At 47.7% G+C, this 17,282-nt stretch overlaps 1 protein-coding gene across 1 annotated transcript in view; it reads left to right on the top strand.

Annotated features, from left to right (window-relative positions):
* The window catches only part of GAB2 (GRB2 associated binding protein 2), a 182,286-nt gene that overhangs the window by 120,752 nt on the left and 44,252 nt on the right, over nt 1-17,282 (top strand). Inside the window, exon 2 of the mRNA XM_075546351.1 lies at nt 639-939. Coding sequence (XP_075402466.1) covers nt 639-939 — 301 coding nt within the window. The remainder of the gene's footprint in view (nt 1-638; nt 940-17,282) is intronic.

Raw genomic sequence — 17,282 nt, 5'->3', positions numbered from 1 at the left:
ATTAGCTCCTAATAAAACGATTTTGGGGGGAAAAGTCGAAATGCTGCTGTGTTCTCTAGAAAAGCAAAATCAGTGAGTGAGTGAGTGAGTGAGTGAGTGTGTGTCTGTGTGTGGAGAGAGAGAGAGAGAGAGAGAGAGAGAGACGGATATCAAGAAAATGGCTCTTGCAGCTGTGGAGACTGTAAGTCCCTCAAACTTGGCAGGTCCTACAACAAGCTGTTGGCTCCTGCCCCATAATCAGAGGTTGGATAATGATGAGGCAGGTGCAGGATCAACGAAGAGAATGCATACTTTGCTAGGACATCCATAGATACTGGGTGCAGGCCACACCCTCAAGGAAACTTCCTTCCATCGGGTCACAGAGGAGGATAGTTGCCTAAAATAGAGAATCATGGTCTAGCCGAGTGCCACTTTATTGCAGTAGCCGTCATAGCCACATCTCACTTGTTAGTCACGAGACCCTATTTGTACAGTGAAATGCTACATGAATATGCGTCTTAAAATCATCCTCCATTTTTGAGAAAATACAATTATTCCCCATCCTCAACCTCGTCGTTTATAAAGATCTATCTGTCCCTTGCTTTGAAAACACTGACAACTCATTTCCCCTCTTTTTACTCCTTTTGCGTGGAATCCAGGCCTGGAAGAAACGCTGGTTTATCCTACGGAGTGGCCGGATGAGTGGTGACCCAGATGTTCTGGAATACTACAAGAATGATCACTCCAAAAAGCCCCTGCGGGTCATCAACCTGAACTTCTGTGAGCAGGTGGATGCAGGCCTGACCTTCAACAAGAAGGCGCTGCAGGACAGCTTTGTGTTTGACATCAAGACCAGTGAGCGGACCTTTTACCTGGTGGCTGAGACAGAGGAGGACATGAATAAGTGGGTACAGAGCATCTGCCAGATCTGTGGCTTCAACCAGGCCGAGGAGGGCACAGGTATGTGGACCAGCACAGGCCTTTTTCAGAAGGGGTTTGGGTGAGGTGCGTGTTAGCGGAGACCTGGAGGTTGGCTCTCAGATTCCTTGAGCAGAGGGGGCAGGCTGTAGGCAAGTGTTCCTCTCTGAAGCTCTCTCTCCTCTTGGGAGGGTACGAGCAGTAAAGGGAATGCCTTGAGGACCACTCTGCAAAACAGGGAAATGAAGAGGGTGCCCAAATATTAGAACTCCTGGTCCTGACTGTGCTCAAATGGGGAACCAAGAAAAACAGGGGCTGGGATAAAGCAACAGGTGCTTCGTGGTGTTTCTTTTCAGGGACCGCAATGCCGTGCTCATTGCTCAGTTCCGCACCTCTCCCCTTCTCCCTCTCCTGCTCTGAACCCTGTTACCATAGACCAATCACATCTTGATCCCCTTTATGATCCGCCCCCTCCCTGTTCCCAATACTCCACCTATTGCACACCTTCCTTAGAGAGCTACACACTTACATGCAGTCCTTTATTGTAAGGGCCCTTTGTGATGGTCACTGACATTCCAGCCAGTGTCCGTCATGGTAGCAGGGAGGCTAGGAGAGGAAACGGTGCCCTGAGTTTGGATTTGGACAGCTTAAAGAAGGAGCGATTCAACTTTTTGAAATGACTTTTCAATTGCGCAGAGCAAGGACTGGCAAATGTTAGAGACCAAAGAGCCAATCCTGTCCCTCACAACAATTTAAACATTATTTGAGAGCCATAAATAGATGTTTACAAACAAGTATCCTTTAACTGAAACTATGATCGTCTCGTTGTCATTTTCAATTTTACCTCAGCGCCATATGTCCGTACCCAAAGGGCTGCCTGTGGCTCTCGAGCTGCAGGGTGCCAGCCCAGGCAGAGAGCGTTGCTTCACATCTGTCTGGGACGGATGCCTGCTTCTCTTGATGGTCACGGCACAGGCTCTTGTCTGAGTTGAGTCGATGGTCTAAATCAACTGTCATCCAACCTGCACGTGGGAGTTTTGAAATATGGATGCCCAGAACCTATGCCACGTCAATTAAATAAGGTGGGACCTGGGCATCGCTGTTTCTTTACAGCCTCCCTCTGAGTAGCAGGGGTCCAGGCCTCACACCCATTTCTGTCAATCTCTTAGTCTGTTTCATATTCGTATTTTTCCTGTGCTTTAAAAATGCAAAAAGCATCCTGAGCTTATCAGAAGCATTGACGCCATGTGTGGGCTTGCCAGAAGTATAATAAATACTGGGACCCCATCCCAGGACTAGTGAATGAGAAACTCTGTTGGTTGGGCCCTGTGGTGGGTTTTTACACAACCGGCAAGTCAATTCTGATGCCAGATAAAGTGGGGGACCACCCAGGACCTGCAGCAGCAGCCTTTCCTGGGGGCGTGTGAGAAATGCACAGATCCGAAGCATCAGAACCTGCATAGTTACAAAAGCTTTCTCTTTTGTAATTGTTTTACACCTACAGACAGGTTGCAAAAATAGTGCAGCAAGATCCCATATACCCTCCATTCAGCTTCCCCCATGTTAACATCTTACTTAGCCACGGTCCAGTTATCAGCACTAAGCTGGTAATATTGGTGCCATGCTGTTAACTAAGCTGTAGACCTGACTTGGCTTTGGCCTGGTTTTCGTGTACCTGCTGTTACAGACACCATCCAGGGTGCCACATTAGAGTTGGTTGTCCTATCGCTGAGGCTTTTCCAGCGAGGACATTGACACTTATAAAAAGTACTTATGGGTACTTTGTAGACTGTCCCCCAATTTGGACTTGTCTGATTTCCTTTATCGTGATTACATTGAGGATTACCGGTTCTTAGAAGACAACATACTGGTAGCTGACAAAGGCGACAAACCACAAAGATGCTGAGCCTGTCTTGGCCCATAGGCTCAGGAAGCACCTGATACCAGTATGCTTTCTTACCAGTCATGGTAACGTCGATCACTTGGCTAAGGCGTTCTCTGCCAGGTTTCTCCACTGTGACATTACTATCCTTGTTCTTGCCATTAATAAACATTTGGAGATGATACTTGGATGCTATGCACCCATTGTGTTTCCCTAAAACTTGCCCCACTAATTTTGGTATGCATCCAAGGATCTTGTCGGCCGCATCTATTACTTCCCACCAGTTTTCTATTTACCTTGATCAGTGTTTTCCTAAGATCCCCAGGTGTTAAGTGCACAGTACTGGTTGACAAACTCTACGCTGGATTCATTGGTCCCCAAGCCTGGCAGGTCATGAGTGTCACCTGAAAAACGCTATGCTTAACAAATAGATGGTGATTCACTAGAGTTGATTGATACTGAGGCATCAAGAGTTTATCAGAAAATGCTTTCCACAGAATGGGAGAAAGTATTTTCAAATCATATAGCTGATATGGTTCTAATATCCAGATTATATAGGAACTCTTATAGCACCCATAGTAACTCTCCAAAAGAGACAACCCAATTTTAAGTGGACAAGTGATTTTAATACACTTCTCCAAAGAAGATACACAAATAACCAAGAAACACATAAGATACTCACATTATTTAGCCATTTTGGGAAATGCAAATCAAAACCACTATGAGATATTACTTCCAGAAAGGATAACTGGGAAAAAGAGAGAGAATGAGAACTTAAAGATGTGGAGAAATTGGAATCAACATACATTGCTTGTGGGAATATGAAATGGCACAGCTAATTGAGAACACGGAGGTGGTTACTGAAAAATTTAGACATAGAGTCACCACGTAGCCTAAGTATAGTCTCCAAGAGCTGACACCGTGGTCACACATGATCCTGTACATACGTGTTCACAGCAGCACTGTTTCCTAGAAGCCAGAGAGTGGAAACCACCCAAGTGTCCATCAACTGACGAATGGATAAACAAATGTATTAGCTACATGTACATATCACGGGGCTTCAAAAAGCCTGTGTAAAAACTGAGTTAAAAGAAAAGGAAAGTTTGCCCCAAACTTTTTGAAGCCTCCTTGTATAATGGAATATTCTTCAATGCGAAAAAGGGATGAAGTCCTGATTTTTGCTCCCACATAGATGAACTTGCAAAACATGATGCTAAGTGAAAGAAAATAGTTATAAATAAAACACGGACTTTGTGACTTACATGAACTGCCCATGGTAGGAAAATCCATAAAAACAGAAGATAGATTGTTGGTTTCCGAGGGCTGAGGTGGTGGCAAGTGGAAAGTGACTAATGGGTATGGGGTTTCTTTCTAGGGTGATGAACATGTTCTGGAACTAAATAATGGTAATAGTTGTACAACTGTGTGAATAGACTATGTGTTAGTCTGGGTACTTTAGAGAAACAAATCCACAGAAACTCATGTATAAGAGAGAGTTTTATATAAAGGTTAAGTGTGCATCAAAAAAACATCCCAACCCAGTGCTGCCCAAGCCCACAAGTCCAACATTAGCCCAGTAACCCATATTCCAACACCAATCCACAAAGTCCTTCTCCATCTCACAAAACAGACACAATGATGCCGACTGCAGGAGGATAGTCGAGTTAGTGAGCGTGTAAGCATCTCAGCGCTGGCAGGGGTCTCCACACGGCTGCTCCAGCACCCAGGGAGGTAGGTCCATGTAGCCACTCCTCAGGGATGTCTTGCAGGAAGTGAGCCTTGCCAGCTGTAGCAGGAACTGGCAAAGGCAGCTGCACCCTGGTCCAACCATCACAAAGCAAGAGACCCGAGAACTAGAAAGACGAGGCTCACCAAGCCATTTATCCTTCTACCCTTCAATTAATACCACATGTGTTTATCGGCCAGGTTGACACAGTAAACTAACGACCTCATACTAAAACAAACAACACTGAATGAATTCTTCTTAGTAAATGGGAATTTTATGGGAGAATAGATATCCATTAAAAAAAAAAGTTTCTTGGCTGATTCTGCTAACCAGTCAGCTTTTGGAAGCACTGGAATTAGGGCCAGCCTCATAATATCACATACAAGTAAAGTTTGGCTGATGACAATTCAAGAAGTGGGTGCTGCTGTACATTGACAGGGACCTACTCACACTCAAGCTGGACTCAGAAGAAGGGATAGCATTGCTGTCAGGTGAATCTGGGCTAACGGCAGAGAATACTAGAAAGATGTTTATTTGTGTTTTATTGACTATGCAAAGGCGTTTAACTATGTGGATCATAAAACAAACTGTGGATAACATTGAAAAGATGGAACTTCCGAATCACTTGATTTTGATCCTGTGGAGCCTATACACAGACCAGAAGGCAGCCATCCAAACAGACCAAGGAGAAACTGCATGATTTAAAGTCAGGAAAGGTGTGTGTCAAGGGTGTATCTTTTCACCATATATATTCAATATACATGCTGAGCAAATAATCTGAGAAATGGGACTATATGAAGAACACACACAACCTCACTTGCTGCAAGTGAAGAAGACTTGAAGCACTTAACTGATGATGATCAAAGAACCAAGCCTTCACTATGGATTGCAACTCAATGTAAAGAAAACAAACAGTCCTCAGACTTGGACCAATAGGTTAATAACATGGTAAACAGAGACAAGATTAAAGTACCAAGGATTTTGTTTTACTTGGATCTAAAATCAGCACTTGTGGAAGCAGCAGTCAAGAAACCAAACAACTTCTCTCTGGTGTGTCAGAGCAGGAATGTCATTTAGAGGACCAAGGTGCATTTGACCCAAGTCCTGGTATTTGTAATCACAGCATACACACGCAGAATCTAGGAATGAATGAAGAAAACTGAAGAATGAGCAGTGCCTTTGAGTTATGGTGTTGGTAAAGAACACTGCCAGAAGAACCAACCGATCTGTCTTGAAAGAAGTACAAACAGAATCATCCTTAGAAGTGAGGATGCCAGGCTTTGTCCCACATATTTCAGACATGTGACTGGGTGAGACCAGTACCTGGAAAAGAACACTGTGCTTCATAAAGTTGAAGGTCATCCAAGGAAGAGGAGGACCCTCCATGGACTGGACTGGCAAAGGGCCTCCTTGGTAACAGCTGTGAGGGGGTGGCAGGCACAGGACCCTCACCTTACTTGGTTTTGTTGTCCATAGGATAAGTCTGAGTCAGAGGGATTCTGTGGTTTTCACCTTCCTTAGGGAAAAGTGACTTTTATCTTCCTTAGGGAAAGATAATGAGCCCTCATGCACCTTGTTCTTTGGTATACTCTTTACTCCCTGTGTGGAATTTATGGTTTTCCCCAAATCTTTGTCAGTGGCAGGCTTCACGAATTTTGTTTTTTATATATTTTGTTTCTGATAAAAAAATTAACTAACAACCACTACAAAAATAGCAATGGTAGGGGAAATAGAAGAGCAGGAGGGAAAGAACACACACACACAAACCCACCGGTGTCCTGGTTTTTCATCGAGAATGGAATCTTTCAGAGAGGTGAGGGATGGCCCAGGGTGATTCCACTTCCTTTCACTGAGTCCATTCTGACACATAGTGACCCTTTATAGGGTTCTCAAGACTATGAATCCTCACAAGATCAGAGCCTCGTCTTTGTCTCATAGAGTGCCTAGTGGGGTTGAACTGCTGACCTTGTCCCCACACCTAACCTACAGTACCACCAGGACTCCACTGGAAAGGATTAAAGGAGTGACAAATGACCAAGTGGGTGTTTTGTCAAAGACTTAGCTCATTAAAGACTGTTTCCCATAAAATGTTAAAGGGGTTGATTTGATCAGATAGCTAGTGGTTTAGTTACCAGAGTAAGGAAGTTATCAATGACAGAACGTTAGGGTTCTCTGTGAGATCTTTCTGGTGAAAACAGTAGGTTTTTCTTCCTTCTCAGAGAAGAATCAGGTGTACTTTGAGATTCAGTCACACAGTGAGTTAGGTTTTAATTTAGTGTCATTCTTAAAAGGATTAATTATCGAAAACCTTAAGGTAAAGAATTAGAACTTCATCGCCTGTGGTCAGGATTTTACAACTCCTCTTGATAAGGTTGAATGTCGAGTTTATGATATGTGGATGAAGTGCCAATGAAACTGCTAAAGAACTTAATTAGCCCAGAGTCAGACTCAGAAGAGCCGTAAGAAGGAAGTTAGCCTTAGACCACCTACTTTTGCTTAAGTACCTTCCCAAATATCCATGAATGAAAAGATAATAGAATTGTTCCACCCACGGTTAAAGTCCCTTCATATATCATTTAATCATCTATCAACTTTATTTCTGTTTTTCAAATAAGCAAACTGGGTGATTTCTCCCTTCTGGCTAGCATTTTCTGCCTTCTGCAGGACTAGCTCTCTCCATCCTCCCTCCCTCTGTCCCCCTGGGCTGGGTCACACAAGGTACCCAACTCTCATCACCCCCTGGAATCCTTCCTGGATGGAACTCTCCGCTTCCTGGGGCCTCTTTGTAAAGGGCCCCTCACCTGGCTCTGAGAGCTAGCCTCTGCCTTACTTGGGGAGCACTCTTTACGATCTCCCCTCAAGGGCCACAGAAAGAAGCAATTATTTACTGAGTGTCTACTTGGTGAAAAGTAAATTCTAACTAAACATTCACAGTGGTTCTTTGAGGTAGTGATCCTGACCCAAGGTCACATAGCTAGGAAATGACAATGTTAGGATTCTCTTGTCATCCAGGTCTACTTTTCCATTGTACTGTGCTTTCTTGTGGTCTTTATCCTCGGGGAAGGCAAACCAGTGCCAGAACCAAGCTTGAATATTTGTGTCCCTTTGGAATGGAAGCACCCCTGACTTCTTCCACCAGGGGTCCTGCAGCTGGCGTAGGTTCCCACTGCTTACCCATCTGGATTGCTCAGGTTGCTCGGTTGGAACATTACTATTTCAGTGTCTTTAATGCAGTAGTTAGGCTCCACTGGTGAGTCCGTGGGCTGGAAGCAAGATTACACGAATTCATATCATAACCGTGTGATCAAAGTCTCCGTGTCTTCCTGTACAATAAGGGTAAAATACTTCTGGTTTCTCTCACCCAGTGCTTCTGTTTCTCCATGGGTGCGTTAACAGCACCTCAAATTGCTTCTTTTCCACAGGACCATTCACATGTAGGGCTATCTTTTAGACCTGCTCATTCCTGTGCCCCTACTCACTGCATCATCTGACAGAGATGGGAGCCCCTTGAATGCACAGAGCATGCACCCTTTTGTAATTGACCTTTGGTGCTGTAGTTGAGAACGCACACAGCAGCGCACACACCAATCCAGCATCTCTCCATGTCCTGTTCAGTGACACTGGTGACAGCCCGTGACACCACCACTCTGCCCTTCCTTTCACATAAATTTACTGCCCCACAAGATTCCCATGCCTGTAAAACCTGCACAGGGAATGAGAAGGTAGAGGAAGAATTGACGCGTTTGAACTGGGGTGTTGACTACATGCCAGGGACTGCCAGAAAAACGAACAGATCTGTCTGACTATAAGTAGAGCAGAATGCCCTTTAGAGTCAAGGATGGCGAGACTTCCTCCCACATACTTTGGCCGTGTTACCAGGAGGGACCAGTCCCTGGAAAGTGTACAGTATGAAGTCAATGAAAAAGCAGAAGCCTTTCAACAAAGTGGATGAGTCAGTGGCTGTAGCAATAAGCCCAAGCATAGCAGCCAATGTGAGGAGGGGGCAGGACCGGGCACGGCCTCCTTCTCTTGTGCCCAGGGCTACGGTGCAGTGTGCCAGAGCCAACCCCAGCCACTCCGGAGTGTCCTGCGGAGTCTTGCGAGTCTTGTTCCCAATAGATCTTAAAAGAGCACCGGGTCAAGGCAGATTTTTTTTTGTTTTGAACTAGTTAAGTTTAATGTTTGGTTGTAAGAAAAACTCGGGGTTGTTTTTGGTTTAAGTTTTAAAGACCATCTCAGGACAGTATTGTTTTTTAAGAGTTGGGATGGATTCCATGTAGACACACACACACTTCTGTTTTTACATTTCAACTGGAAGAGGCTCTGCAACAGATGGAGTCTTTTTTCCTGTTTGCCACCCCCAGTGTCTGATTTCTGCTGCCAGGCACCTCGAAGTCCTTACAGATCCCAGCCAGAAACTGTGTGGGGTACGAGCCGGAGGAGGAAGAGCAGAGCGGGAGTGAGACTGTCTGAGTATCGACATACGGGCAGAGGAAGTGGCAGCCTCCAGATAGAGAACAATTTCCAAGAGAAACCCAGAAGACCAGAAGGAAAAGCAATTCCAAGAACAGATCTCCACGCTGTATCCCATGTGCGGGAGGTGAGGGTGGGAGCGTGGCGTGTGTGTGCACAGCCCAAGTGGGAACCCCACTTCTCTGGGACTCGAAATAGCCTCCAAGTCCTCAGACTAAGGAAGCCGAGAGCCGTCCTGAGCTGTGTCAGTGGGTAGGCAGGCCCAAGGCCTCACATTTGTGGCCCAGTTGTGGGCAGCTGTCCCTGAGCAGACATAGCAAACACAAAAGGAATCCACTCTCAGCAGGGCGCTTTGATGAATTATTCATGGCCTCAGGAGTCAGCCACTGTGAGGAAAGCCCTCATCCCTTTTGAATCCTCAAGGCCCAGGACCTTTCCTTCCCTTTCACCCCTCCCTGCTTCTTGCCTTCAGTTGTCATTCCAGGACTGGCGCAGCCACTATCACATGCTCACAGATGCAGGCAGGCTCTCTCTATGCTTGAGCGCCAGCCCTGCTGTTGAACTTGCTGTGTGATGTGGTATCGCCGATGTTATTTCTTTGAGACTCTTTAATCATCATCTGGAACATGAAACAGTCCCCCCTCTCAGATTGCTGTGAGGGGCTCGTCTGGCTACACCTGTAAACATTCTGAAAATGAATAGAAACAAACGTTCTGTGCAATGGTTGTCGTCATGGTAATGATGATATCTGTAGGGCACTGTGAACAGGATATCATTTAAATATCTGTTCTTTTTTGAGAACTTTATAGTCCCGAAAACCCCTGGGACCCATTTCATAAGGAAACAAACAAAATAGGATAGGAAGGAGACCACTAGCATCTGTCCTAGAAACTGAGGTTTCAAGACACTCGGTATAAAAGCCAAGGCCTTAGCCCCATTGTAGGCCTGGCTGCTCTCACTCCTCAGTCGTCCCGAGCCCTCTTCTCAGACCTGTTTACCACAGCTGCTTCTGAGACACCAACTAGCCAGAAGATAGACAGCCAAGAGGGAGGAGGAGAAGCAAGAATTGGTAAATCACTGAGAACTGACTCCTTTGGAAGGAAAATGCTTGTCTGTGCGTGAATATTAACCCCCGAGGACGACTGAGCAAGACCACATGAGTGTTGTCTCGGAAGAGCCAAACTATGAACGAGAGCTCGGAGAGCTCGTGTCACCAGAGCCCCGTTCTTGTAACTCGGCAGGATTTCTGAAGGAAGGCCAGAGCCGCTGCCTCCTCCTCCTCCTCTCTATTATTTCAGCTTTTATTTTTCCTTCCTTCTCAAACTCCTTGGCAAGCACTTCACAGCAGTTGCATGTCTAGCTTCAGGGGATGAAGACTCCCCAGGGGACCGACCAACTCATCTTCATCTCTTCCCCACCTTGTCACAGAACAATGTGGGCGAGGCTGCCCTTTAATGCCTGTAAATAGCTAACCTCCTCCTAATCCGGAGGCCTCCTGAGTAGCTCAGCAGCAAAGAGATTTTAAGCCCGAGGTCTCAACTGGGACCAACCGACACCCTTGGGGACAGCACTTTCAGGGAAATGTTGGCCATCCCAGGGATGTCCTTGGGGGCCTCCAAACAATTCCTTCCTCTCCCTAGAGAATGCTTGGTGCCTGAAAGGTTAGGCTCCGTTATTCCAGCCGGGTTTCTGACCACAGGTAGAGCCACTCAGATGCCTTCTCCTGCCCTTGTTCCTTCCCTTGTGAGGCACAGTGAGGGGAGAGCCCAGGAGAAGCTGGGAATGGAGTCGGGTGGGGAGAGAAGAAGGCATTCTCCCTCCTCATTCCTGGGAGGGAGAGCCTTTTCTCCCTTGTTCCGTGTGTGTGTGTGTGTGTGTGTGTGTGTGTGTGTTTTTAATGAACTCAGATCATTCAGCTCCTCGGGGGACCCTTGTTGGAAGCTGAGCACACATGTGGGAGGTAATAGGCTGCTTATTCCTGGCCAAGGCAAGTCTCTGGAGGAGCAAAGGACAGCATGGCGCCCGACCAACTGACCGACCCGGTTCCTAACCCAGAGGCGGAGGCTGATGTCTGAATCACCCACCCTTTTTTTTCCACTGAGACAATGAGGAAAATAAACACCCAGACTACTTTTCCAGCCAGCTCTGAAAATGCTTATACCTTTGAAAAAAGAAAAGAGATGTTATTTTAAATCATTCTGAAATAGCAGACTTTCCTCCATTTAAAAAAAAAATTTGTGCGTGTTGATTTTTGCTTGCATGGACGTCTGGCCGCCCCACATTAGATCGTGAGTTGGGACGTGAACCTCATAGAAATCCCCACTGACCTGTCAGCCGGATCCTGGGAGAGGATCCATGCTTGGTCCACAGAGGAACCCTGATCACTCACTGGGGAGGAGAGAAGGTGACAGGGTGGGACCTAACACTCATCTCTTAATTATAAGCCCTGAGCCTTCCCCTCGCCAGCCCAGCCAGCCAGCCAAGGTAAAATCTTCCTTGAACTCCCAAAGACCCACAGACTCTCAGAGATGGGAACCTCCTCTCTCCAACTCCTAGTCAGCAGAACCTTCAGATGATTCCCAAGAACCCCTCAAAATCTCCCCACCTCATTCCACCACCTTGCTTCTGATTGTCCTGAAGGAAGGGAAGAAATGTTCCCAAAGCCCCAGTCTAACTCTAATTTCTGACGGGAAGTAGAATGAAGGCTTTGTGTTGAGAGTATAAGTGACCATGTACTGGTGAAGATCTTGATTGGGATAAAGCACCCGTTACCTACACCAGCAGACATGGCCATCGCATCTCTTTAATGTCAACACCCCTAACTGAGTCTGTATGTCGGTCTCAGCTTCTGCCAACAGTTAACTCTAGTTTAGGGCCAGACCAGTGACTTTCAAATCTCTTCCACCCACCCACTCCCAATTATATTGACATGTCATACAATTCAGCAGTTCACTCAGGTCAAGAAAGGTTGTGCCACGATCTCCACGATCGCCACAATCAGCTTGAAAACGTTTTCTTCTTATAACCATTGAGGTTGACTCCTCGTTTCGCCCACCCTCACCTTCAAGCCCCCCAGGAAATCATTAATCCAGTGACCGTCTGCCGGTTTCCCTATGCAGCTAAACTCAAAAAACAATGGCAATGGACAGACAAGGACCCAGCAACAAAGCCTCTGTTATGTGAAGCTTGTAACCAACTCCTACACGAACCACTGTGAAGGTAGTCCCTGACCAAGGGCTCTGCCAGGCCATGCCTAAGTAAGTCGGGTGCCTCCCTTGTTTCATTATCAGAGCCTGCTCTACAGCAGCACTTTGAACAGGAAATCATTGCATTGCGCACCGTGAATGACCCCCGTCAGCCGATGGTGTGCTGCCCTCTCGCCTGTACAGGTGTATCTGCTCTCGTGTGTTGCGCAGGGAATGCACACCTCTACAGACCCCTGGTTTGTGCCGCTCTGTGTGGAGTCAGGCTCTTGGCGTTGTTTCCCCAGCCGCAGGGGCTGACTTGGTATCTGCCTGTCAGTTTCCACAGTCCAAGGGAGCTTCAGAGATCCGTGGAGAAACTCTGCTATCCAGCACTTTCATTTGGCCACCGTTTTTTGCAGCGCCTTACCCTCGTGTCCCACATGTGCTCGTAACTCACGTGTAATCGATGGCGGTACACAGCTGTCGTGCACACAGAAGCCCCACTGACTGTGGCTGGGACTCTCTTTAGCGAGGTGTTCATTTAGCTGCGGTGGTCTGGCACTGAACCCACCACCGTATCTCCGAGATAACGCCTGCCGTGCACATGACTGACAACAAAATGTAGAAACCAGAAAGTAAAGGGGGGTCGTTGCCGCTTGCCTGTGTCATAAATCAGGGACTCTATGCACTCCAAACCCACAGCCATCTAGATCTAGACTGACTCAGCACAGCCCTATGTGACATCCCGAGGCTGTAAGTCCTTACAAGAGCAGCCAGCCTGGGCTTCCTCCCAAGGAGCAACTGGTGTGTGGAACCACCCACCTTCCCATCAGCAAGCCTGTGCGCTCTTGGAAAAGCACCACCAGGCTCCTAGTCCGTGACTATTCCTGCATCTAAAATGTGAGCAGAGGCTGCTTTGAATAGTGGCAGTGGTGGGGGGGGGGGAGCTCAAGTGCTGCAAGCCAGAGCTGCCCTGCTGGCCTGTCCCTTCTCCTGTCCAGTGGTGGCCTGGTGGCTCAGCTCGGGTAGCAGAAAAGTACCGCACGGGGATGGCTGAACAGCAGGAATCCGTTTCCTTACAGCTGCAGAGGCTACCATCCAAACCGGGGTCTCGACCGTGTCCGTTATGGCTGGGAGCCTCTACCCTGGTGTCTTGACATCTGCCAGCAGTTCTTGGCGTTCTAGGCTTAGGGCGCCTGTCCCCGTCATCACATGGTATCTGTCTTCCCCAACTGTGTGTCTCCATCCTGCTCTTTTGTGGTGAAGTAAAGTTGCTTAAATGCGGCTCCTCTACAAATGTCTCTAGAGCCTTGGTTGCCTAGTGGTTATGCATTGGACTGCAACCCACAAACTCACCTGTTCAGAACCGCCAGCGGCTCCTCAGGAGAAATACAGGGCTTTCTACTCCTATAATGGAGTACAGTCTCGGAAATCCATAAGGGCAATTCTGCTTTGTCCTGTAGGGTCGCTGTAAGTCAGCATCAACTCAGTGGCAGTTTTAAAAAAATTTTTATTTAATGTCTCTTTAATGATTGAACAAGACTATGAAAATAGGGTGTGTGAAGTACTTCCAGAGGGGTTTGGTCAGTTTAGGTCGCCACTCCCCTAGATATAAGAGCACCACCTCCGAAGCGAGAAGAGAGAGAATCCTGGAACCATCCAGGGTACAGAAACACCAGCTGAGAGCCGTCTCTGCCAAGGCCGAGCCCAGCGGCCAAGGCACAGAGGCTGTATGGGAGAGCAAAGGAGCCACAACCAGAATGGAGCAGAGGGGCGGCACCCTGAGACCGTGAGACAGTGGGGTGGGATCATCGTGTGCTTCCTGGCCCGAGGTCACATAAGCGCGTGACTGAGAGGCAATGGGCAGACTTGAGCTGCTGTGCACCCCAGACTAATGTGTGGGGATCCCACCTCACGGTCACTTGAGAATTGCCTTGCGAGTCCATCGTGTCCACGGAGGCTGAGGGAGGTCAGACGTGGCTTCCGTGCCATTTCTTCTTTTGGATAAGACACCTGGCTCAAGGGCTGAGGCCAGCTTCTGCGAGGGGTCACTGTAGGCATACCTGCAAACCACGCAGCAAAACACCAGCCAGCCCTGCACCATCCTCGCCATTGTTCCTACGTTGGAGTTCATCGCTGCAGCCCCTGTGTCAGTCCATCTCGCCGAGGGCCTTCCTCTTCTTTACGGCCCCTCCACTTTACCAAGCATGATGTCCGGTCTCTCCTGAAGACACGTCCAACGCACGTGAGATGATGTCTCTTCGCCAGTCCTCCTTCCCAAGGAGCATTCCGGCTGTCCTTCCAAGGGAGATGTGTGTGCTGTTCTCGCAGACCGTGATACCTGCAGCATTCATTGGCCATGCCACAATGTGACTGCATTGATTGGGATCAGGTTTGGACTTAGGTGGGATTTGGCTTAGGTTCCACCTATTTCCAAATGGTGTCATTAGCATAACAGGGTCACATTTACAGTTCAAGGGTTTGAACTTCAACATAACTTTTGGGGAGTTGGGACACATTGCAATGCATCAGCTTGGGAAGATGGTGTGGAAGCGCCCTGTGCCTCGGGCAGATATGTAAAGCAGGGTGCTGTAGATCAGTGCTAAGTTAGGAGCAGTTTCCTCAGTCTACAACCAAATGGAAAACACAAGGAAGAGGTAGTCAGTTTTCATAAAACTGTATGTAGCCAGGCCTCCTTTTATTCAGATGCTGTGTGTGTGTCTGTGTGTGTGAGAGAGAGACTGATTTCTTTTGACAAAATGACAGTCTAGTACAGTGGTTCTCAACCTTCCTAATGCCGCCACCCTTTAATAACACAGTTCCTCTTGTTGTGGTGAACCCAACTGTCAGAAATATGTGTTTTCCAGTGGTCTTCGGCGACCTCTGTGAAAGTGTCGTACTATCTAGCCTAGTAAATCATAGTTTTTCCATACTTGACATAACTCAAAGTATGTCCACTTCTCAGTGTGCCCAAGTGAATCCATGGAGAAGCAGTGCTTTTCCTGCATCCATGAGATGGAAGGCTGGGAACTGAGACCTAGAGGATACGTGGTGTCAGGACCACCTAGTCCCCAGCTTGGTTCTGTAGTCGTGGCCAGTGGCCTTTGAACCCCACGGTCACATTCAGCCCTACCCCCCAACCCCCAGCAGCATGAGGTCATGCTCTCCGAGCCATTGTCTCCTGCACCGCTCTGGCCCTGCTCCCGGGTCCTGGTGCCAGCCCTCGCTAGGATTTGGCTGTACTTGGACTGGACCGTACCTTGCTTTTGTTTGTCCGTTCATTCTCCAGATCAGAGACTTCCCCAGACCCTGAGGGCTGGAGTCCCACTGACAGACATCTGTGTTCCCAGTGGTCGGTTGGTGTGAACTTCTGAAGAAAGACTGCTTCTGCTTTCGCTGGGCCTGCTTCCTCCTTCTCTTGGCCTCTGGTGCCCACTTTCCCAGGTGATGCTCAGTAACTCAGCACACCCAGCTCTGAGCACGCCTAATGCCAGGCCCCCTTCCACGGAGAAGTGTCCCTCCCTGTCCACTTGGGGCCTAGTTATAGGTCTAGGGAAATCTGGAGATATGTCTAGCAAGTTAGATGCAGCAGGTTATCCTCAAGTGAGAAAACGAAATTGAATTGATTTCTGAATTTTTCTTCAACGAACAAATCCCTGTCTGGCCAATGCAGGAAAGAAAAATTGACGTTTTAATCAATTCAAAGTTAATGTCCATATGGGTGTTTCTCAGTTAATTTGGGGTTCCTTTGCCTTTTTCCTGGGTTGCCAAGATGCTTCAAACCAAAATCAACCACTGCTACCGAGTCCTTTCCAACTCGCAGAGTCCCTATGGGACGGAGTAGAACCGCCCCTTGGGATTTCCAAGGCTGTAAATCTCTTATGGGAGCAGACAGCCTCACCTCTCTTCTGTGGAGTGACTAAGCTTGGTTCCCAAACTGAATTGTGCTAACCAACCCCCACCACCACCCCATCCCACCCCCTTTTCAGAAAAATAAGTTACTCAGCACTCTCTAACAATGAAAAGTGTTTGGACTGCAGCCCATAATCCAGGGTAAAGTTTAGGTATCTGTTCTTGTGCGCCCCCCTCTAAATGAGACCAGCTCCCCCAGAGGGCAAAATCACGCACTTTGGGAAACTCTGGGTGAGTGGGCTCGAACTATGGATCTTGCAGTACCCAGCCAACTCATAGCTGCTACCCCAGCAGCATGCCTTCCCAGAGGCCGAGGGGACTGGAGGATGAGAGAGGAAGCAAGTGAGAGGCTGGGACGCAGAACCAGAGAGCCGTCCTAAAAGATCTCACTCAGCCACTGATTGATGAAGTTTAGACGTCATGCTCTGACAGTAGACAGGTATTTCGAGGTTTTAAGAACAAAACAACTGATTGGCCATAACAGAAAGACCAGTGAAGTAATGCCATGGAGGGGGTGGGTGGGAAGGGGAAGGCTGGAAGGCCAGCTGGGAGACTGTTGCTGTGAATCACACATGAGGTCACTTAGCCCCAGTTGGTGTCCCTGGTATGCATTTGAAGGTCTTGGAGGGTGGTCCTTGTGAAGGGTGCCCTGGGGACCGTGGAGAGGGTCCACATCTTGATTGTCCTGCTGGTTACCTGCATGTTCCATGTTTGCCAAAAAGCAACTGCACATTAAAAACAGGTGTGCTTTCAAGAAAGTAGAGTCACTGGGGAGTCGTGGTAGCACAGTGGGTACATATTGGCCTGTGTTGTGCAAGAGCGGCAGTTCAAAACCACAAGCCGCACCGAGGGAGAAACACACTCCACTCCCTACACAGTTGCAATCTCAGGAACTCACAGGGGCAGTTGTACCCTGTCCTATAGGGGCACTGTGAGTTGGTATCCACTCTATAGTAGTAGTGACTTTTTTGTTTGTTTGGTTTTGGGTTTTTGGTGGGGTTTTTTTTTTTCATAACTCCATTAAGTTTTCTTGATTTGATTTGGTTTTGTTTGTTAAGAAAAACGTTAATGATGTGGTGTAGGACACTGGTTTATGCAATAAAGTTGATATGGTAAGCCCAAAAGCTAAGGTCCAGGATTGTATCATTTCCATCAGTGCCTTAGGTAAGTCTGCAGAGGTAGCTGAGCTGTCCCAGGTAGGTGTGCA

This window comes from Tenrec ecaudatus, chromosome 4 (genome assembly GCF_050624435.1).
Source record: "Tenrec ecaudatus isolate mTenEca1 chromosome 4, mTenEca1.hap1, whole genome shotgun sequence".
NCBI lineage: Eukaryota > Metazoa > Chordata > Mammalia > Afrosoricida > Tenrecidae > Tenrec > Tenrec ecaudatus.
This window is presented reverse-complemented; position numbering and strand designations above follow the sequence as displayed.